The sequence below is a fragment of the Canis aureus genome, chromosome 2 (genome assembly GCF_053574225.1).
Source record: "Canis aureus isolate CA01 chromosome 2, VMU_Caureus_v.1.0, whole genome shotgun sequence".
NCBI lineage: Eukaryota > Metazoa > Chordata > Mammalia > Carnivora > Canidae > Canis > Canis aureus.
The window spans coordinates 29,610,246-29,634,531 of record NC_135612.1 but is presented as its reverse complement, the minus strand read 5'-3'; the positions used below and the strand labels follow the sequence as shown (position 1 = coordinate 29,634,531).

The 24,286-nt window shown below is 35.8% G+C and overlaps 1 protein-coding gene across 14 annotated transcripts in view; it reads right to left on the bottom strand.

Moving 5' to 3' along the window:
* The window catches only part of WDR41 (WD repeat domain 41), a 206,119-nt gene that overhangs the window by 7,026 nt on the left and 174,807 nt on the right, over window positions 1-24,286 (bottom strand). For all 14 annotated transcript variants that reach the window (XM_077867444.1, XM_077867457.1, XM_077867436.1 and 11 more), the window contains 6 exons: window positions 23,342-23,473; window positions 20,574-20,636; window positions 15,227-15,338; window positions 12,249-12,311; window positions 6,596-6,706; window positions 1,378-1,562 (listed from right to left, as the gene is read on the bottom strand). In XM_077867444.1, coding sequence (XP_077723570.1) covers window positions 1,378-1,562; window positions 6,596-6,706; window positions 12,249-12,311; window positions 15,227-15,338; window positions 20,574-20,636; window positions 23,342-23,473 — 666 coding nt within the window. The remainder of the gene's footprint in view (window positions 1-1,377; window positions 1,563-6,595; window positions 6,707-12,248; window positions 12,312-15,226; window positions 15,339-20,573; window positions 20,637-23,341; window positions 23,474-24,286) is intronic.

Here is a 24,286-nt window from a genome sequence, read left to right as displayed (position 1 = left end):
ACTTGGGTGGGTTAAGTGGCCGACTCATGATTTCAGCTCAGGTCATGATCTCAGGGTCCTGGGATCAGGCCCACATTGGGCTCCACACTCAGTGCAGAATCTGCTTCAGGATTCTCTATCTCCTTCTCTTCCCCCACCTCCTACTTGCTCTAAATAAATAAATAAATCTTTAAAAAAAAAACCTCTGAGCATATTAGCATTCTGCTTTGCTTTTGTTTTTGAAGTAGGAAAGGTGCAAAGAAAACAAAAAATGGACCATACTCTCCCCATCCAAAACACTATCACTGAGTCTTTAAAATAAAAATAACAACATGCAGAGCTGCCTAGCTGGCTCAGTTGGAGGAGCATGTGACTCTTGATCTTGGGGTCATGAGTTGAAGTCCCACACGCTGGGTGTAAAGATTACTTAAATAAATAAACGAACTTTAAAAAAACATGCATATGATTACAAAATGTAAATGCTATAGAAAGGCACAAAATAAAGTAGAAAAAAAAAGGCTCCCCCCTGTGTAACTCAAAAGTTACAACTCTAAAACATTTCTTGTGATTACATTTAGAGCAGTAAGCCCCCTCTTGCAGACATTTTCTAAGCCTGTGAAGGCAAAAAAAAAAAGAAATGTACAGATCAGAGCCAAGATTCCATAATCCATTGGTACCAGTCTCTCACTGTAAAGAAGATGTAAAGTGCTTCAACAGGATCACACCAAGGCCTAAAGGAATGAATTTAGTAATTCTCACACAATCATCTTGCCTCAGGATGCTAGTAGACTAAAAGAAAAACATTCCTAAAATTTTAAATTTCCCTTATCTCCCCAGGAAATGCACAAGCATCTTCAAAAGAATCCTTTCCCAAAGTGTTTTCAAACCACATTTTAAGCTTTATCCTCAGATCCTTTGGGATTATTTAATCCAACCAAACATTTCAACAGTTTTTAGATCTGTGGACATTTAATCACTTCCTTGCCTCATAGACAGGGGCTAAGATTATAATGCTTTTTTTCATGCAAATTGTGTAATCTTTGAAAAATATCAGGGATCCCTGGGTGGCGCAGCGGTTTGGCGCCTGCCTTTGGCCCAGGGTGCGATCCTGGAGACCCGGGATCAAATCCCACATCGGGCTCCCGGTGCATGGAGCCTGCTTCTCCCTCTGCCTGTGTCTCTGCCTCTCTCTCTCTCTCTCTCTCTCTCTCTCTCTCTGTGACTATCATAAATAAATAAAAATTAAAAAAAATATATCAGAACACTTTAAAGAGCAACCTCAACATGGGAATGTTACCTTTTTACATCCATTAAGAGATTAAGTTTAAAAAATTAGAAACTGGATTCATTAAAAAAAAGGCAAGTTTACAGCTATTTTCTCAACTTTTCTTTTTTTACCTCTTCATCCCATGTGAAATGATGAATAGAAATGTCATTTGGTTTTTGGCAGAGCTTTATTTCTTGCTGGGTGTCCAGCTGTGGAGATGGGTCCCAGAAGTTGCATTCACAGGCCTGCATGGTCCAGTCTAGGATATCCCAGATGATCATTTCTCCAACATGGGAACCAGTTATGAAACTCAAATCTAGGCAGAGTTCATATTTGTCTCGTTAGTTATTATTTTATATAGGCTAAAGGTCAAAAAAGGAATGGACTGCCTAGTAGTAAGTACTCTATAAAACATTAATATTTAGAATAGTAAGGTACCTATACAAGCCAAACAGAAACATCAATGTAACAGAACATCAAGACGAGAAAAAGACTCCAGACTACTTAAGTTATTTAGTATGTGATAACAGCATTTCAATTCAGTGAGGAAAAAAAAATGGCTCATAGTGAGTGGAATATTTGGTTAACCGGGGAGTAGAAATAAAAGAACCTTATCTTGGATGAGATACTGTTTAGAAAACTGACCCTTACCCTGTGTCTCTCTTTTCCCGTCACACTACTATCACACAACACCTGTGACACCAGATGTGTGTTGGGTTTTCCTATACCACAAAATTCTGCGACATCCCTGAGTGTCCTACATTTTAACTCATTTTGACACTCTACCCTGGAGGTAGCCATCAGATGCCAATGGCAAGTCCAGGTTGTTACCTGTGCTTCTAACCAATCAGCTATAAATGAGACGTTCTCACAGCTCCCCCTCAGATTCAATTAATTTGCAGAGCAGCTCACAGACCTCAGGAAAACAGTTTCCTGTTTACCAGCTTATTATAAAAGGATATGATAAAGGACAGAGATGGAGGAGATCTGTAGGACAAGGTGAGAGGGAAGGGCTGTGGAGCTTCTGTGAATTCTCCAAGTGTGCCACTCCCCCAGCACCTTCACATATTGGGCAATCTGGAAGCTCTCCAAACTCCACACTGTTGGAATTTTTATGGAGGCTTTGTCATATAAACATGATCAATTATTACCTCCATTTCCAGCCCCTCTCTGGAGAATGAAGAGTCGAGCTAAAAATTCCAAATTTCTCAAAAGACCACGGCTTTGTCTTTCTGGTGACCAACTCCCATCTAGAAGTCCACTAAGAAATAATGGTCTCATTAAAACAAAATACACTCCTATCACACAGAAAATTCCGAGATCTAGGTAGGAGCTCTCATGTCAGCAAATATTAGACCAAATATTAGAACAAAAGGGGTTCCTTATATTATACTCTTATCACTTAGGAAATTACAAGGGTTTAGGAGCTCTGTGCCAGCAACTGGGAGCAGAGACCAATATATATTTTTTTCTATTATTTTACACATGTCAAAATAAGTTTCAAATACATTAGAACATTAAAAGTGCTTAAAAGGAGGGGCACTTGGGTGGCTTAGGAAAGCGTGTGACTCCCTTTCCCCTCCTTCCTCTCACTCACATGCATGTTCTCTACTCTCTCTCTCTCTCTCAAATAAATAAATAAAATCTTTTTTAAAAAGTGCTTAAAGGATTGAAAAAATAAAGGTAAAAGCTTTTATAAATGTGGAGTGGTAAAAAGCTCTATAGGCAGCTGGATAGAGAAAGATAATACGAGTAAATATCTCCTTAGCAAAAAACCCACATATTTAAATGACAAAGGCTGCGAAAAAAATTTGCAACTCAGATGTCAAAATGAATTTACTATACTTGATACACAGGAGCTCCAAGAAATCACTAAAAATAAGATAAATACTCCAACAGAGAAAATGGCCAAAAGACCTGAATAGGTAAAACAAGAACAAATAGGCAGTAATCATGTGAAAAGATGTTCAATTTCCTTAATAATCAAAGAAATCTAAAAGCAGTAAGAAACTACTGATTGATATGAAAATTGATAAAGATTAAAAAGTAGGAAAATACCCAATGCTGGCAACAGCATAGGAAATCAACACACTTCCGTATTACTAATGTCCTAGTACAAACTGGTACAATCCTTTCAAAGTTTGGTAACATGCATCAATATCTTTCAAAAAATGTAAACCCCTTGATCCAATAATTCCACTTCTAGGAATTTATCCTGAGGAAAGTATATAAAAGATATATGCAACACGATTATTACATATAACATTAAAAATGTGAAGATAATCTAAACATCCAGTTGGGGACTGAATAAATAAGACATCTACAAAATAAAACAATAATGCTATTATTAAAAATTAAGTTGTAAAAGTATGTTTGTATTGCTGTAGAAATATATTCATGACATACTGTTATAAAACCACAAGCCATATATATATATATATATATATATATATATATATATATATATACACACACACATATACACATGCTCAGAAAAATGCCTAAAAGGATATGGATGACCACTGCTTAATTCTGTAGCGTGGGACAATTTTAATTTTTACATTCTTCATGTTTCTCAGTATTTTCTCATTTCTCTACTGTGACTACGTATTACTTGTATAATAACAAGTTTTTATAACCTTAAAAGAAGATTAAATTAGTTGGCCAACTAAGAAACCTTTATAAATTACATATTTAATAGAAAATGTATAACTGTGGACAGTAAAAATTATCTTAAAGAAATGTAATTTATTTTAATCCTTATATATTTTAGGTAAGGTAGAACAAAACAATACAATGTGAGTCTAAAAACCCAAGTTCTAATTGTAGCTCTATTACTAGCCACCTGGTCCTCAGAAAATCATTTAACCTTTCTCTATCTTGGATTTCTCATGCATTAAATGAAGATGATTGCAAAAATCCCATAATAAATGTGGAGCCATTTAAAAAAGACATCAAATGCTATCTTTGGGTCCCTGGGATTACTTTGAGCCCCCAGTATTACTCTATAATAATGGTATTATAACATCCAGTTATTTGTAATTTAGGAATACAAAGATGAGTTAATTATGATTTAATTATTCCATTTATCAAATAACCCTGACAGAAATACCTAATAACTAGATGAACAATCTCTTAGAAATAAAAATTACCAGTAATTATACAGGTAAACATTATTTTGTCTTAGTTTCAAGTCCAATTTCTATAGCTTATTAACAGACTACAGAATTTGCTATGTGATAAAATAAGTTCACTTCTCATCTGTGCAGAGAAACAGGTTTCTAATTTTAATAGTAGGATAGTTAATGGCGGCAGTACTACTCTTTCTGTGACCTTCTTTTCCATCCCAAAAAACCAGATAAGGAGTGAAGATTCTTGACACTAACTCTACATGTGTCATCGTAACAGTTAACTTAACCTGAGACAAAGCAATCGCCTGCTCTGACTTAATCCTCCCAACTGTGATTCATCTATGTGTTAGAAGCAAAGTATTTGTGCCCAGTTGGAATTTTTCACTTAAAACAAAATACGGACATTCAGTTAAGTCAGTGTAATTTATCACTGTGTAATATATATTCCCAAGCAGATCACTCAAAATGTTTTGCACAAAACAACCTCAACGATATATATGGATAGATTTTCATCCTATGTACTTAAAGTTACTTAATATGAAATCTTATTGTTGTACGTCTACCCCTCCCTCACAAGTACTAATAATTTATGGTTGCCATACCATGCTGTCAAAGCAAAAAAAGGAATAAAACGAAGAAGCACCAGAGCCTTTTGCTAGAAGACACGAACAAGGTTATCTTGTATGTCTGTGTTAGAAAACCTTCTGCTCAGGCGTTCAGATCTCTTTGGCAAACCTGTGACTCATTATCCACGTTTGTGGGAATTCTGTCCTAGGGTTGCCAGGGGCCATCTCAATGAAAATGCACTTCCCTGTGAAGTACAGACCCAGTACTATCTAGCCACATCTTCCACTGGTAATTGGGGAAAGACACAGGTGGAGAATGCAACTGGGAACTGTACATCATCATCAGTCCAGGATCACTGAACTCTGCAATATAGCAAACAGGCCTCTGTACAAAATAAGACTGTCACAATACCATTTCCAAATTCTAACAGATTCTGTCCATATATGATTCCTCAATATGCTTCTGGGTTATTTATTATTTGTAAGGTAAATTTACAGTCAGGAGTTGAGAAAGTAAAAATACTAGGGGTTTCCTATAATTCTTATTACCGATTTTTTTGCTTTAGATTTTCATTTTTCTTCCCTTAAGAAGTGGCAAAGAAATAACTGAAGAACGCTTTCTTGGTTAAACTGTTACAAGCTCTGTTGCATATCACACAGCAAAAGAAGAGCCACAAAGTTAAGGCCTCTTGAGTAACATCCCATCACCTTCATTAAGGAACCACGCTGGATCAATGGTACCAATGCTTCATCACTAAAACAGAACTAGGCATGACACTGTTGTGCTTTTCTTAGCAGCTCCAGGGCCTTGGAGTTAGGGCTCTGTGTCAGAGGGTCTCTCAAATAAAAACTTGTCTTAAAAAAAAAAAAAAAAAAGGAACTTGTCTTTGGTGGTGCCATTCATGGCTACAGAAAACAGGAGCCCCCAGAGAACAATAAAAGGGTGCTCCCAACATGTTAACTTCTATCACCACAGACAATCTGATCTTTAGAAAGACTTGCAGGTGGTTGTGTAAGAAGATGGCTATCAGGGAAGAGCATTCTGGAGCTGGAAAGGACATTCTCATACATGTACCTGAAAATGTGACTCAATGGCATAAAAATGGAGACTACATTTGGTGCTGTGTGTACTCGTTCCTTTTGCTTCATGGTTATACAAAATATTGTTCCAGAAGAGCCAACCCAGGTTCAGGCCAGGGATTGCAATCCAGTCTTCCCACTATATCATATTCAGAGCATCCTCACAATTCTCTTACAGTCTCCTCCAGACTATTAAACTTCAGCCACCCAAGACTCCTAGCCAGACTATTTGCCAAAAATGCTGAAATACCACTAAGCATTAATATTTATAGCCTATGATGGTTATCCCACAGCTACCACACAGCATGTGAGTTAAGCATGCTCCCTCCATCATCTCTTTTCTCTGCCCTACTCTATTTTTCTTATGACTACATCTTAGACCTACCAACCTACAAAACTTTATCAGTCCACTGGCTTAAATCTCACACTATGCTGATCCCTCCTAGCATAAAGCATTATTTTAATGATAGTAATTACAGAATCCTAAAACAAAAAAAGACTAAAGTTCAGAATAGGTTTTGTTAACAAGTACAAAATTTTATAGAATATAGACATGCAAACAATAAGCTTACCATTGACATTAACCAATGAGAGAATATTATCCTGATGATCAAGGAGGCGCTTAATTTCAAGAATATCCCATTCTAGTGATTCTTCTGTGGGTGCTACCAGCTGGAAAATTACTAAATGAAAATACAGATATAATTTTATTAAAATGGTCAAAGAAGACAATTCTATTTCTGCTAAAAAAAGCTAACATTTCATTAAGTGAGAAAGATCTAAAATATTGAAAAACTCATTTCCAGAGAAAGCCTTATTCAGACTACTTTAGAGTATTTCTTTCAAATGCTTGAGATGTTTAAGATGATCTACTAAAATCCTGAGTATATAACTATTCCTTTATTAAAACTCTCCTAAACCCACAAGTGCCCATCCTGTCTAGGGCTTCAGTACAAATCTGGCTATCCTGCCTCCCTCTTTCTTTGGCCAGTGACTGGTCCACATCCTAGAATAATCTCCATCACCAGCTTTCTCTACCCATGTTCTCAGGTCAGTAAGCACTGCTACAAAATAAGCTACAAACGTCAATTCAGTGAAGACTTCAGCAGCTATTATTTTTTTTAGGCATAAACTATTGGATTATAAATTCTCTGAGAACACACCTCATAGTTTTTGTGTGTCACAGATGTTCAGTGTATTCCTTCAATATACTTTTGATTATAACAGATGTTCACTGTATTGCTTTACTCATTATCTGACTGTAATAAACAGCGTTATTTAAACTTGTACAAATCCTAACTTTAATCAATACAGAAAACTCCAAAAATCAAATCAACAGGAGTGATTCTATCAACATTTACTAAACATCAATTATGTTCCAGCAACTTAGACATCAAATGTGAATAAGGCCAGGCACTGCCCTAAAACACAGTCTAGAGTGGGAGTGAGACTTATAAATAACCTTATAATCAATGTATTAAGTGCTATAGATAAGCCACTGTACCAAGTACTATGGGTGCTCACAGATTAGGATGACTAATGTCTGAGAAGTGGGAAGAACCCATACCCTTTCCAGGTGGTGGATAATTACTAAGGTCTCTTTTCTTTCTCACATTCCTCTCTGGAAAACTGGTCATATCACATTTCTTTCTGTCTCTGGACAATATTTTGCCAACTGACACACCTCTAGCCAAGCTACATCATTCTGACAGCCATTCACATTCAAACTGTGGCTGTCAAAAGAAGGTTTTTCAGTAAATACAAAGGGAACCCCTCCTGATACCTATCAAGGTTGTGTAAAAATTCTACTTATAGTTGGAATACTACTAATGATCTTGAGATTGGGACTGTGGAATAACAGGCAATGTACTATTTAATCAAACTAACAGAAATAATAACTTGGAATAGTGATGAGGAATGGAAACCTACCAAGTAGATTTCTACAAACTACTAAAGGCTAAAGATAATGTGAAACTGTTCAGTGAATTCAGAAATATGGCCCGTATAGACAAGTATTCAGACGGTCACCTATGTAATAACTTCAAGGAAAGGAAACAAATATAAATTAGATCCGAAGACAAAGAGAAGCAATAGTCAATTCTAAAACAGAGTTAAGCGGGGCGCCTGGGTGGCTCCGTTGGTTGGGTGTCTGCCTTTGGCTCAGGTCATAATCCCGGAGTCCAAGGATTGAGCTCCACATTGGGCTCTCTGCTCAGCGAGGAATCTGCTTCTCCTTCCGCCCCTCACCGCACTTGTGTGCACTCTCTCTCTCTCTCAAATAAAATCTTTTAAGAACAAACAAATAAATAATAAAAAAGGGTTAAGAAGAAAGAGCTTGGTCTTCTAAATCAAGATGAAATCTCAGAGCTGATAGCCTTGCTTAGCTAGCAAAACCTCAAAGTCACTGAAACACACAAGTGCACTCAGAAATTTTATCTCCTGTTGAGGGGTGCTGTATCTCAGTTGGTTGAGTGCCCAGCTCTTGGTTTTGGCTCAGGTTCTGATCTCAGGGTCGTGACTTCAAGTCCCAAGTTAGGCTCTGCACTCAGTGCAGAGTCTGTTTGAATCTCTCCCTCTCCCTTCCCTTTTGCCCCTCCCTCCACTCATGTGCACATGCAATAAATAAAATCTTGAAAAAGAATAAAGAAATTGTATTTCCTGTTGAAAGGAGTCTGCCCTCACACAGAAAAAGAAAAATTGGTATGGAACATTTAAAACCAAGAACATGGGCACAAATGGGTCTTAGAAATAGAAAAGGTGCTCTCTTCCAGAGAATGAGATTTTTTTAATTTTATTTTTCACTCATTTATTTAGTTTTAAGCAGGCTCCATACCCAGAATAGAGCCCAATGCAGGACTTGAACTCATGACGCTGAGATCAAGACCTTAATTGAGATCAAGAGTTGGAGGCTTAACCAATTGAGTCACCCAGGCACCCCTGGAATTTATTTTTATGTAAGGAAAAATGGCACTGTATTTTTTTTTAATATTTTATTTATTTATTCATAGAGACACAGAGAGAGAATGAGAGGCAGAGACACAGGCAGAGGGAGAAGCAGGCTCCATGCAGAGAGCCTGACGTGGGACTCTATCCAGGGTCTCCAGGATCACTCCCTGGGCTGCAGGCGGCGCCAAACCGCTGCGCCACTGGGGCTGCCCATGGCACTGTATTTTATGATAAAACTAACAAAATGCAGAACCTCATTTTTAAGATTACCTATTCTTTACAATTTATTTTCTGAATAAAATCAACTTTAATTTCTTCCCTTTTTTAAGATGATATTCTAACTTCTGTTGAGGTATTAGTGTTGTTTCTACTACATGTCAATGAACTGACTCAATTACTCATCCATTCAATAAAAATCTCTCATCTGTTTGATGAATAAAAAGATGAATAAAAAGCTCTAGCTGTCAAGAAGCTCACATTCTGAAGGGGAAGAGTGAGGAGAGAACAAAAAAGTAAACAAAAGTATTTTTTTTTTAATATTTAAGTAATCTCTACACCCAACGTGGGGCCTACACTTACAACCCCAAGATCAAGAGTCATACACTCTTCTGACGGAGCCAGCCAAGCAGCTGCCTAAAGTCTTTTTTTAAAAGTAATAAGTGAAGAGCACCTCAGTTGGTTAAGCATCCAACTCTTGATTTCAGCTCAGGTCATAATCTCAAGGCTGTGAGACTGAACGCTGACCCCCAAGTCAAGCTACGTACTCGGTGTGGAGCCTGCTTAAGATTCTTTCTCTCCTTCTCCCTCTGTCCCTCCCCACACTCTAAATAAATAAATAAATAAATAAATAAATAAATAAATAAATAAATAAATAAAGTCATAAGTAAAATGACACATGTGCGATTATAAGAATACAGAAGGAAAAACTTTTGAGAGCAGAGATTATTGGGTAAGGAAGCCTTTATTCTCAAAAAAATCCATATTGAAGCTTAAAGATTAAGTAGGGATTAGCAACATTAAAGAGGGCAGTGAGTAGGAGGAAAAGACCTGATACAAAGAGATAGGAGAAGTGAAGGCACAGAGGTGAGAACACATCAGAGGAGAGAATCCTGGGCAATTCAGTGTTGACAGACATGGGATACAGAACTCAAAGGAGATAGGAGAAAGAAAATAAAGGACTGGATTTGACATGTTAAAAAGTCTAGACTTTATCTTACTGGTCTTACATGGGTCCTCTAGGGCAAAGCTCTCATTCATCTATGGCAAAAATGAGAAAAAATAAGGTCACATCGGTTTTGTATGAAGTTAAATATATTCAATTTAAACTCTTCTTCTTTGCTGAGACCATGTTCTTCATATGTTTTTGTTAAAAAGTAATTTTAAAAAACAAGGGTGCTAAATGATAGTTTTTTGTTTTTAATGTTTTTACTAAGCAAAATACAAATCTGGCAACTCAGGGCACTTGGGTGGCTCAGAGATTGAGCATTTGCCTTTAGCTCAGGGCGTGAACCTGGAGTCCCGGGGTCAAATCCCACGTTGGGCTCCCTTCATGGAGCCTGCTTCTCCCTCTGTCTATGTTTCTGCCTTCGTCTCTATGTCTCTCATGAGTAACTAAATAAAATCTTTTTAAAAAAAAAAAAAAACAAAACCTGGCAATTCTATGTTCATCTCCAAGAAGTAGAACTTTTGTACTAGTGAGAAATTTGAGAGTGTAGAAATGACCATTATAGGCAATAGAAGCCACTGAAGGTTTTAAGCAGAAGGGTAGCCTGCCTTTTAGACAGATCATCTCTGGCACCTCCTGGAAAATGTATCTGAGAAGCCCTAAACTGGAGGAGGAGAAGGCACTGGAGAAGGACTAGAGTGGAGGAGAGGAAAGAAGCTAAGTTAGGAGACTAGCACAACATAATAGGCAAGAAGGGAGTTGAGAGTCTGAATAAGCCAAGAGCAGTGAGATGGAAAGAAGACGATCAAAACACTTAGAGAAGCAGTCCTCAAAGTATGGCCCTCAGCCAGCAACCTCCTGCAATACCAAAATATGTGTTTGAAATGCAGAAGCTCAGGCCCCACCCAAGACCTACCGAATTAAAAACTCTACGTATGCCCCAGTAATTTGTGTTTTTAGCAAGCACTCGAGGTCATTTAAATGCACAGTAAAACCTGAGAACCACTACCTAACGTAGTAAAATCAGCATAACTCAAAGTGATTGGCTGGCTACAAGAGGAGAAAGGCAGGGAAGAGCATGGGAGGTTTCTAGCATGATAAAAAATGGGGGAAAATGACATTTCTACAAGGAAGAGAAAAAAAACTAAACACAGAATTATAGTGTCTTTTGATACTATTCTATGACAAAAAGGATAAGCACAGGGTCCAGTAAATTACTTCTCTGACATGATTAACATGGGAAGGTCAGCTGAAAATTTTGGCTGCAAGGCAATGGAGCCTGCAAACAGCACTTAATAAATGGTAAACAATTAGCTCATGTTGTACTAGCATTTGCACATCTCAGGTCTGGTCTGTGAAAAAAGCATAAGCAACATCAAATGCCCTCTGGGATACATTAGAAAAATTCTTCAAGAAAAAAGCAACCTTTAAGAAACATGCTTACTCTATCATATCTGGGCACCCAAATTCCATTCAAAAGGCAGTGGGAACAAAAGGCTTTATTTTTACTATGGGCTCCCTGGCAGTAAAAGAGCCAAGAGTCAACAGTTAAGTGGCCTTCAAACAGCATGTTTATAAATCAATTAGTACATTTAAAAAATTCCTTTTGCTACTCCCTCCCTCTGCTCTGAAGGCCCCCTATTACTCAGAAGGAAAAGGTATAAACTTCTCCCAAGACAATAGGCCCCAATCTGGCTTCCTGAGGCAAAAACTCCATAGTCGCTGCCTTAGTGAATTCCTATAAAGACTGTCCTCCAACCATCCAACTTAAGTTTTTAGTTTCCAGAATGCTGACAGTTGCTTTGTATGGTTAAAATGTCTGTTAAGTGTATGACTGTGGATCAGCGACAGAAAAGACTGTGGAATGTAAATAGCCTTCTCTGGCGTCAGACATATGGGGTTACCCTGCCCCCACTTGGCTATGTTAGATGAAGCACAAAAACTGACCTAATGTCTTCTTGAAAATGTCTCAGTCTCCACATCACCTCAACCATCACAGGAGACCAACACTGGGGCAGGGGCAGATGTCCCTTAAATTAAAAGTTTATCTTTCCAAAATGTGTGTACTTTTAAGTTTTTTAAAAAAGGAATAAAAGAAAAAGAGTCCTACTCACTCAGTTCTTTGCCAACTGCTGCCACAACACAGTTCTTAGGTATTTCGATCAAAGCACTGATCCCTTAAAAAATATATAAAGCAAAGGTCAAATTATTTTCTTTGAGGATTACATATAAAATAAAAACATTCTCAGATTTATATCAGTGTTCCCATAAGAGGGGTGGTAACAATAAAGCACACACATTTTGCTACACCACACTTCTTGCTCTCCGACATATGGAAAATGATTCTGTGAAAAGTATGTGAGACCTAAAGAAGACACTGATTTACTAAGGGCAAGATATGCTCTTTGAACACAATTATGGTCAACTTTTTTTTTTTTAACTTTTATTTATTTATGATAGTCACACACACACAGAGAGAGAGGCAGAGACACAGGCAGAGGGAGAAGCAGGCTCCATGCACCGGGAGCCCGACGTGGGATTCGATCCCGGGTCTCCAGGATCGCGCCCTGGGCCAAAGGCAGGCGCTAAACTGCTGCGCCACCCAGGGTTCCCTATGGTCAACTTTTTAACAGGAATCCCTTATGAAAACCACCATTATCATTCACAACATGGCTAGCTTAAATAAGATGTAAAGTTGGCATTTTCCTCAATGTAAATTCATAAAGCCTGAGCAGGCACTCTGGCAATAAATGAGTTAAGTCACAACAGTCAATAGCTAACAACATGGCCTTCAAATAGTATGTTTTTAATCAAATTAGTACATCCACAAAATTCCTGTATTACTGGAAGAGTTATCTTTTTACAGCTGAATCATGAAATGACTCCAGGGTAACCATAACTTTTGTAAAACATGTTACCATTATTACTCTGTCAGCAAGAATTAAAGAACTGATACATTAGATTCAGAACCACAAACAAGTTGGTAAAAAAAACTTTTTAATAAGTTATTTTTCCATTATGAAATATATATAATACATATATACACACACATAAATATATATGTAATTTATAACATACACAAAATTGGAAAATATTCTACTCATTTGCTTTATTTTCCCACCCAACAAAAAACTAGCCCTCTTGTGATGTGGGTAGTATTTCTAACCTAAATCTCTTCTCCATGTAGGGCTGTTTTGACAGGATGCTTTGTATTTTTCCAAGTTGGAGGAGGAGGAGGGCATAGTGTAAGAGAAAGGGGGAAGGAACCCTGATACAAGATAAAGAAATAGAGACAGAGAGCAGGGAAAGGTAGCAAGAGGAGAATTCTAGGTGCAGAAAACAGCTTGTCAAAACAATGTCACAGGAATAAAAGGTACAGCACAAGGAATATAGTCAAAGGTACTGTAATAACATTGTATGGTGACAAACGATAGCTATACTTGGGGTAAGTGTACTACAACATATAATTGTTGAATCACTATGTTATACACCTGAAACTAATGTAACTTTCTGTGCCAACTATACTTGAATAAAAAAAGGTTTATCGAATAATGAAAACACTAGAAACAGCACTCTAGAAGTAGCAATTTAATACACAAATCAGAGAACATATTGCTGGAAAAGGGAAGATATCCTGTTGTAAGCCAAGGTTTTTTCCATTGCATTGTACCAGGATTATCTTTGCTTATTTCTAAATACAGAATAACTGTCCCCAGAAGCCCTCCTAGCTTAAAATCAAGCAAGGCTTATAAAAGGAGCTTCATAAGCCAAAGGTCTAAGACCACAGCTAATTCAAAGGCATTCTGTAATTTGGAAAACTCAAATCACAAAAAGCTTAACAATGGTACGCTATGATCTTCTCAAAGCTTTCTATAAGATTTTCTCAAAGGTTTCTACTATCTCTTGAGACACTGCTAAATAGGGCAATACTGTGATTACTTAACATCACTCAAAGATAACTTGCAAAAGAATGGGAGATTGAATGGGTGGTTATTTCTATTAATATATAAAACATTCTTGTTATCCCTGATTTCAGTATTTCATAACATAGTTATAATAATTCATGGAATAAAATTCACGGTAACCATAGGTCAGTGTAAGAAACACAAAGGAAAATATACATGTAAATAAACAGATAAAACTCATGATAATAGGAAATATGAAAATACAATTCAGATACCACCAAGATTACTAATGATCAAGCATTCAATTGAGAGATAAAATTGTAAATCCTAGAAAGGTAATGGATTTAGTTTTGCTAAGACATCATGGGTTAGTCTTCTGACATTTTCCAATATCTATGTGGAGATAAGTTAGTTCCAAGTATGAACTGTAAACTTGGTTCACAGGGCTCCTGCTACCTTTAAGACATCAGTATGCTTAATTATGTTCTTGCTATGATATCCATGGGTTTATCTGATTACTTTTAAAAACGAACACAGTTAACAGTATATCACATGACATCAAGCTTATTACTCAACTCTACTCATTTACACTTTAATATTTTTACTCTGAATAGTTTTTAGTTTTATTTTTTAAGGTCCTTTCTATCAGAAGGCAAAACTGATTTTCTTCTGTTAAAAGCAAAAAAACCAAATTCTGAGAAAACAGAATTTTATTAGTAAGTTTGCACAATGCATAAACTTTATAGCAAAACCAATTGTAAAATGAAGTCATCCTCTGGAATCTAATAAAAGTCCAATATCCTCACAGATGAAGAAAATGCTATTAGAAAATCAGAAAGGTTTAATTCCACATGTCAGTGTGCTCATCAAACTCAGTTTAGGAACAGAACCCAAGAGCATAAATGAAAAGGTTTTTCTTAACCACTTTTGCGAAATTCTGTTAGAAGAAAAGCAAAAGCCAAAAAAGGGGGGACAGGGGAGCCTTCTCCCTCTAATTTGGGATGGAAATATACTTTATACAACCATAAACCTAAACTGGAGAAATATGGTTACAAGATATATTTAGAATTGAAAAGAAAAATCCCCTATATTAACCTCTGTATTCATGGAACGTCTCTTTGAAGATTCATTATATCTTTTAAAGCCTATCAATCACAGTTCATAATTACCTTGATTTGTTTTCTTACCTGTATCAGAAAGGTGACTGGTCTTACACAGGAGATCTAATTTTCGGTTCCACACACATAGGTCATTCCCACCAGAAAGCCAAACATCTAGTCTCTGAAGAACAATTAAACACTGCAAAATTCATGTGAAATGTCTATCAGTTTAGAATCTCAAGCATTCATTGGTGGTTTTCAAATACGTCTGCAAGTTCTCTGCTATCATTCTCTTAAGAGGTGAAGCTTAAGTCTCCCACCCTTGAATGCGGGCTCTCCAATGTACCAACTTCTAGCACATAAAATGTGGCGGAAGGGATGATGGTGTGTGACTTACAAGACTAAATCATAAAAGACATAGTAGCTTCCTCCTAGCTCTCTCTTGGATCACTCACTCTAGGGCAAACACATACAAGCAGCCATATGGGGAAAGATGCATATGCAAGAAAGTGAGACCTCTGGACAACAGCCAGCACTAACTTACCAAGCATGTGAGCCCCCTAGGAACCTCCAACCCCAAGCAAGCCTTCAGGTGACAGCAATTTCATCATACACACTGAGCCAAAACCACTCAGCTAAGCTGCTCTTTATTCCTGACCATAAATATTGTAATATTTATTGTTTTAAGCAACTAAGTTTGAGGTAATTTGATACTCAGTAATAGATAATCTATAATCTAAATAGGCTTAAATAAACTTTAAAAATAAAGATGACTTTGGTTTTTATGTGATTTTCAAATTAGTATCATCTAATCCTTAACTTAGGAAAATGAGTCCTTTACATTTAACAGTATTTTAAAGTCCACACCTTAAATTGTACTCTTCCCATCCATGACTCTGAGTGAGCACAAGGATAAGAGTGACAGAGAAAAACAAAAAAGAAAAGGAAAATGATCTGGTAGTCTTGTCTAAGCAGAGGGTGGGGTTGCTTTTAAAGGTGCTGGAATAGGGGCACCTGGTTGGTTCAGTCAGTTAAACGTCTGCCTTTGGCTCAGGTCATGATTTCAGGGTCCTGGGATAGAGCCCCACACGGGGCTCCCTGCTCAATGCGGAGTCTGCTTCTCCCTCTCTCTCTTCCCCCCTACTTGTTCTCGCTCTCTCTCTCAAATAAATAAGTAAAATTTTAAAAATTTATGGCTGCTGGAATAAAGAGCGTTGAAAATAATCGATGTAATTTGTATTTCAAGAGTTCCTACCCTGCCTAATTTCTGAATGTTTAATATAATCAATAGTTTGCTCCTATCTTTTGCCAAATAATATTCCACTGTATGCATACAGTGCATTTGTCCATTCTCAGTTGGAGGACATTTAGATTATTTTTGTTTATGTACAGTGCTGCCATGAATACTCACATCAAGTTTATATGTGGACATATATTTTCATTTCTCTTGACAATGAAATAGGAATACCTAGGAGTGAGATTGTTAGGCCAAATGGTAACTCTGTTTATCATTATGATGAACAAACAACTTTCAGGGTGGCTCTACCATTTCACAATTCCACCAGAAACATATAAAAGTTCCAATGTCTCCTTATCAACACTTATTACCTGTCTTAGATATTAGCCATCTAGTGTATGTGAAATAGTATTGCATTATGGTTTTGACTTGCATTTCTCTAATACCTAAGATGTTGAGCTTCTTTTCACATGCTTATTGATTAACCACCAGTATTCTTTGGAGAAATGTCTTTCACATAGTCTATTTTAAATTGGGTTGTCTGTCTTTTTTTGTTGTTAAGTTTTAAGAGTACTTTCTATATTCGGGATATAAGTTCCTTATCAGATATATGATTTGCAAACATCTTCTCCCATTCTGCGGGTTGTCTTTTCACATTCTTGATAGTGTTCTTTGAAGTATAAATACTTTTTGTTTTGAGGAAACCCACTTGATCACTTTGTTACTGTATTTTTGGTGTTATCCAAGATCCCTAACCCAAGATCGCAAATATTTTTTCCCATATTTCTCCTAAAAGTCTTACCATTTCAGCTCTTATGTTATGATCTTTGATCAATTTGGAATTAATTTTTATATATGGCATAAGGTAGGGATCCAATTTCATATTTTCTGTGTGGGTATCTGGTTGATCCCACATCATTTGCTAAAGAGACTGTTCTTGCTCTTTTTGAAAAGTCTTGGCATCCTTGTTGAAAATCAAGTGATCAAATACGTGAGGTTTTATTTCTGGACACTCAATTATATTTCACTGATCTGTATGTCATCCTTATCCAGTACCACGGTGTCTTGAATACTACAGCTTTGCAGTAAATTTTGAAATTGGGAGCTCTGAATCTTATAACTTTGTTCTTTATTTTCTTTTTTTTTTTAATTTTTTTATTTATTTATGATAGTCACACAGAGAGAGAGAGAGAGAGAGAGAGAGAGGCAGAGACACAGGCAGAGGGAGAAGCAGGCTCCATGCACCGGGAGCCCGACGTGGGATTCGATCCTGGGTCTCCAGGATCGCGCCCTGGGCCAAAGGCAGGCGCTAAACCGCTGCGCCACCCAGGGATCCCTGTTCTTTATTTTCAAAATTGTTAAAAATAAATAAGCAAACAAACAAAAACAAAATTGTTTTAGCTATTCTGGGGTCCCATGCACTTCTACATCAATTTTAGGATCAGCTTGCCAATTTCATGAGGGGGTGAGGGGGACGCCTGAACAGAGATTGTGTCCAATCTGCAGATCATTTTGGGTAGTCCTGCAATCTTAATATTAAATCTGAGTCATGAATATGGAATGACTTAACCATTTCCTTAGATTTTCTTTAGTTTCTTTCAAAAATTGTTTTATACTTATTGATGTAAAACTCTCATTTCTTCTTTAAGTTTACTCCTATGTATTTTATTCTTTTGGATACTACTATAAATTCATTTCATTTTCTTAGTTTTTCTTAATTTTCTTTTTTTTTCTTAATTTTATTTTTGGATGTTCACTGCTAGTGGATAGGAATACAATTAATATTGTACATTGATTTCATATACTGAAGCCTTGCTAAATTTATTAGTTCTAATAGTTTGGTTATGAATTTAAGATTTAGTATACAGATCATGTCACTTGTAAATACAGTTTATTTCTTCCTTTCCTTTATTTTATTAAGATTTTATTTATTTATTCATGAGACAGACAGACACACAGACACACACATACAGAGGCAGAGACACAGGCAGAGGGAGAAGCAGGCTCCATGTGGGGAGCCTGACGTGGACTCAATCCTGGGACCCCAGGATCACACCTTGGGCTGAAAGCAATACTAAATCACTGAGCCACTCGGGGTTGCCCTATTTCTTCTTTTCCAATATGGATGCCTCTTATATATTTTTTATTGCCCATAATACTGAACAGTGCCATCCTTGTCTTGTTCCTGATCTCAGGGGAAAAAGTATTCAGTTTTTCACCATGAATAGGATGTTAACTCTGGGATTTTCACAAATGTCTTCTCTTAGGCTGAAGAAATGCTCATCTATTCTTAGTTTGTTGACTACTTTTACCATGAGAGGGTGCTGAAGTCCATAAAATGCTTCCTCTGCATCTACTCGGATGATAATATGCTTTCTGTCCTTTATTCTTACTATGTATATTAGTTATTGATTTTTCAGATGTTGAACGGGGATAAGTCTATTTGATCATGGTGTATAAACCATGTTGTTGATTTAGTTTGTTAAGGATAACATACTTCTTTTATCACTTAACATCTTTAAAAAATTTTTCAAATTCCGTATGAATTTTCTGAAATACTTTTTTTTAGCATATGTAACTAATGCAATTTAACTATTTTCCTGTAAGACATTTAGGATACTGCCAATTATCTGCTTATAAAATACATCTGTAATATACATTTCTGTTCATAAATCTCTGCTAAGTTTTTTTTTTATTATTATTTGCTCTAAAGACTTTTCTGTAAGTAAAATTCTGGGCCAATTCATGTAATCATTTAAAAAGTTTCTTTAATAATGTCAAAATGCCTTCTAGGAATATCATCAATTTATATTCTCAACTGCAATAAAAATGCCAACTTCATCATTTCCTTGCTAACACAAACCCTTATAAAAACGTCACTAGCTCAAAAAATAAATATATTTCTTATATTTCTTAGGGATCTGAATTTGATAAATTACCTGTTCAATAAGAATTGGACCACCGAAACAAAGTGAGTGAAACACTACTTTTAACAACGTGTTATATGAAACATGATCACAGGAGAAGTAGATACAACCATCTAACTGACTAACATTACAGTAAAACCTCTTTAAAAAGTACTTTCAGCATACTGGAATAAGTTACTTCTTAACGATCAGTTCCTGTAACAGTTCACTAAAGGAATTTGTCCAAAATACATCAAACTACTTCTCCTGTTCCTATTCCCTATTCCTTCAATTCATGTATTTTCATTTGAAACCTAATAATCTCTGTCAAATAGCAAGACTACTTTTCAAGGAACTTAAAGAAGCATCTTCTCAGATCAAATAAAACACAGAAATTTTCATCAGATCAATACTTTAGTGACTTCCTCAAAGATAGTCCATTGTTAAATTGGATACAAGCATTTCTGGGCACTTTCTTCCCTGGAGACTCTACTAAACTGATAATTAGAATAGCACGGTAGTACAAGATGACTACCACAGATGCTGCCTTTTAGGAAAAAAAAAAAAGTCAAATACATCAATTACTGGCATACAGCAAGTCTTTTTACATTTAAAGAAAAAAAGGAGTGTTAGCTCCAATACAGAAACAAGTTATCTTTAAGATAAACAAGGAAACAACACATAAGACTCTTTACCCAAACTTGCTGACATTATTGAAAAGCAGTGGCACTTTCTAAGAACATCTACGACAATTTCTACTGTAGGAATCCAAGTAACCAGGTCCTCTCCATGCTTGTTTCTTCAACATGGGGCAGAGTTCCTATCATGTAATAAGCCCCAATTAATATTTGTTTGTAAAATAAATGTTAATAGTAGCTGCCAATTAGCCACATAACATTTCTTTGAAAGTAATTGATATGTCTCATCTTTATGACCTTATAAAAATCAGAGATTGAGGGCCAAATAAATCCACATTTTTAGTTCAAAGTACAAAGAAAACAGATTAGCTACTGCTGTAGTCATTCAGCAACATCTCTTCCTAAAAGTAAACATCCTAGGTGCTATCCTTTTCCTTATGTTGTTATATATTTACCCCTTGATCTAATTTCAAATTCAAACATTCTAGCATTTAATATATAAGTTCTCAACAATCCAGTCTTAGAAGAATCGAATAAATGTAGGTATACATGGAAGAAATTTTAAAACCAACGAAAGTAATTCATCTAACTTATTAAACATTTTTTCTGAGACAAAAAGATTATTACCATAAAATAACAGCTTAAAATTTTACCTTTACAGTAGACTGGAAGCATGATACTTTCCGAACTTGTCTGCCAGTATCACAATCCCATAACTAAACTTTTGTTAAGAAATAATTTCTAAACAGAACATTAAAATCTAAATTAGGAGATAACTTTTCTAATAATTAAATTGCAAATGTTACAAACTCAAGTAGAAAAATCTTTAAAGCATAAAATATTTAGCATTTATACTATTACCAAAATTAAATCATATAGTGAGTCATCCACAGCATGGCAGGCATACAATGTAAAATAAGTTTGAAGCAAATTTTACTATCAAACTATCAGAAAACATCAACAGGATGGTCTGAATCCTGAATATTTATAGGTATTAAATAGTGCAAGTGTTTAATTTTTAAGCCTTATTCTCCAAAATAGTCTACCATAATCTAATAAACATTCAACAAAGTATTTATACTAAAAACTATCGACTCCATTCTTATTGAAAGCTCCTTCAAAAAATAAATAAATAAATAAATAAAAATAATAAAAAAAAAAAAAAAGAAAGCTCCTTCAACACGCATGGCATGATTTACTACTGCTATACTAATGCAAAGAAGCCAGTTACAGTGCACTTACTGGTAAACGTATTTAAAATAATTAGAGGACCTCCATTAAGTGTCCAAGGTTAGCACAACTTAAGGAGTGTAACAATTTTCAAATTTTCACCCCATTTCCTATGGTAATGGGTGATGGTAATATATGGTAATATGGTAATATATATTTTACATCATGTCTGAGCACACATTTACATAGATGCAACATATATATACACATTCACACATATGTATATGGGCAGACTCTTTATCACTTAAAAGTTTATCTTCAACATTTAATTAATGAAGTTTGTTAATAGTGGAGGCTCAAGCAGCCTGGAATTATTTTTAATAATTCTCTAAATTATCATTTACAAGTAAAGTTCATATCGATACTGTCTCAGCTACTCATCTCTTTACTATAGTAGTAATTTAATAACTGTCTCTAAGCGTTATTAAAGTACCTCAGGAATGGTCTAATAAACACAAAGTATTTTAAATTCTATTTTTGGAGATTATACTAATACTGAAAACAAATAAAAAGCTTTAGTTCCTAATATAATATTTGCCACAATGGAACAGTCAAGTTATTCTGATCTAAATACATGTAATATTGCTTATGCGATATTGTCATCACTACAAAATAGTTTACCACATGTAAATCTTACCTTGAAATTTTTTTCACATATTGACAATCTGTCTAGAAATCACCTGAACTAATGAACTCATTTAAAGTGTGTCATGTGGTGCCTGAGTAGCTCAGTCAGTTAAACATCTGCCTTCTGCTAAGGTCATGATCCCAGGGGTCCTGGGATCCAGCCCAGTGTTGTTGGGCTCCCTGCTCAGTAGGGGAATCTGCTTCTCCCTCTCCCTCAACCCCTCTCCCTTGCTCATGGGCATGGGCGTGCACTCTCTTTCTCAAATAAATAAAATCTTTAAAAATAAATAAATAAAATGTGTCATAAGGTCTGTCCTGGTTCTACAGAAGCCCAGCAAACACCTACTCCTTTGGGCTTACTCCAAAACTTACTCCCCTGATGCTTGAAACTAAACAGAATTCTCAGATAAGCAAAGACTATAGTAAGTGAATCTCTGATACTATTTTTTTAAAATACAGTTTCCATTAAGTATCTGGCTAAGAAAGAAAAAAAAAATATCTGGCTAAAGCCTTTATAAAACCAATTCCTCATACAAACATTAAAGGCTAAATTTAAGGAAAATATATATTTTTTAATATTTTATTGGGGGGGGGAAGAGCGTGCGCGCAGGAGCATAATAAGCAGGGGGAGTGGCAGGCAGAGGGAGAAGGAAAAGCAGGCTCCCCGTTGAGCAGGGAGCCCAGTGTGGAGCTCGATTCCAGGATCTGAGCTGAAGGCAGATGCCTAACTGACTGGGCCACCCAGGCCTCCCTAAGGAAAATATTTTATGAAGGCAGTATTATACAGTGGTTCAGAGTTCTGACTCTGCAGTCAGATTGCTTGCCATCTGCCCTCTAATGGCTGTATGACCTAGGACAAGTCACTTAACCTCTCTGTCTCTCTTTTCTTATCTAAAAATGAGAATAAAAATAATTATAAGAATTAGACGTGTTAATATATGTAATATAGAATATATGTAAAATTAGATGTACTATATGTTAAACAGAACACATTAAGTGCCCTAGATAACTTTACCATTGCTGTCACATCTTAAATTTTTACCTAAAAGTATGAGGGGGGAAGAATTTACTTTTCTAAAATTGCTTTTAAACACTAAACACTGAGCAGATGGTAATTCACTTTTCTGCCAAGCTCAGATGTTCAAAAGGTTCTTATGGGCTGGGGACATTACATTTATTTTGCTGTACAATGCTGTACAGACAAAAATGTGAATTATTCTCCAGTCAGACTCCTCTTTGTTTCTTGAGATTGAAAAGCAAACTGAGCTAAGTAAGTACTTTTAAGCCCAAATTCTCCATTTTCTATAACTTGATATAATAGTAACTCTGGAAAGAACAGCTTTAGTCATGGGGTTTCCATCGAGAATAAGTCTTTAACCTATTTCCAGCCTAATACTTTTCAGATGCCTAATACTTTTAAGAAGTGTATCATGAAGGCTAGAACAAAATCATTTTTGCTAAAATGAATGTACAGACAAGTCCCAAAAGGCTAAAAACGAATAATATATGTACTGGTCCCTTGGGTCACTACAGCTATTTCACTTTCTTCCAGATTTAAGGATATAATAACTGTTCTATCAGAAGAGGCTGTCAAGATCAGTTGATTTTTTTCTTCACAAGCTTCCAAGGAAGGAAATGTAATAAGAGCTGTTATCTTTTGAGTGTGTCCATTAAGTTCCAGAAGTTTTTCTCCTGTCTGAAATATCAATAAAAATTTTAATAATAGGCTCATATCATATTCACAACTTAATAATCTTAAATGACAACATTAAGAATCATATAGAAAATACATAATTTCATTTTTAATTACTTAGATGTGTAACTTCACTTTAAACAATCAAATAGAATCTGAACAGGTACTCATAGAGTAGCCATAAATAATTTTATTTTCTGATAGAAAATACCAATTTTTAGCTTATTTATATGAAAATTTAAAGGAATATTCTTTCCATATGGTTTTAAGAATTGCATAAATCAAAAAAAAAAGAATTGCATAAATCATACATAAAAATATCAGTAACTAATCTGTTGGAAAAAATAGGGAGTCCTCATTATCCAAGTTCTTTAAGTCTCCAAACTTAAAGTGCTATTGAAGGAAATAAAAGTTAGCATAACAATAGCACAATCTATATACTGTACACATCCAATAGCAGATCAACCACTTATAAAGTCAGTCTCCACTCCACTTCTAACACCAACAGCTATTCCTATCCATTCAATGTCTTTATCAATCAGTCTCTGTTATTCCCAAGTAGTAAACATGTAAAAATCCAACGTAAATATAACATAAATTGTAAATCTTTCTAAGGTTGCAGGATTTCCTGAACATGGTGAACATAATGTTAAATAATTGCTTTAATCACTGGTAAAGCCACTGAGAAATGAGGATCTGACGGAGTCAGACCAGAAAACTACTGATATAACAGAAGATAAATGCTTCAAAAGAAAATACTGTGAGTATCAAAAGACGAGGAAGAGAGGCCCTGGAAAAAATCTGGTGAAGCCTTAA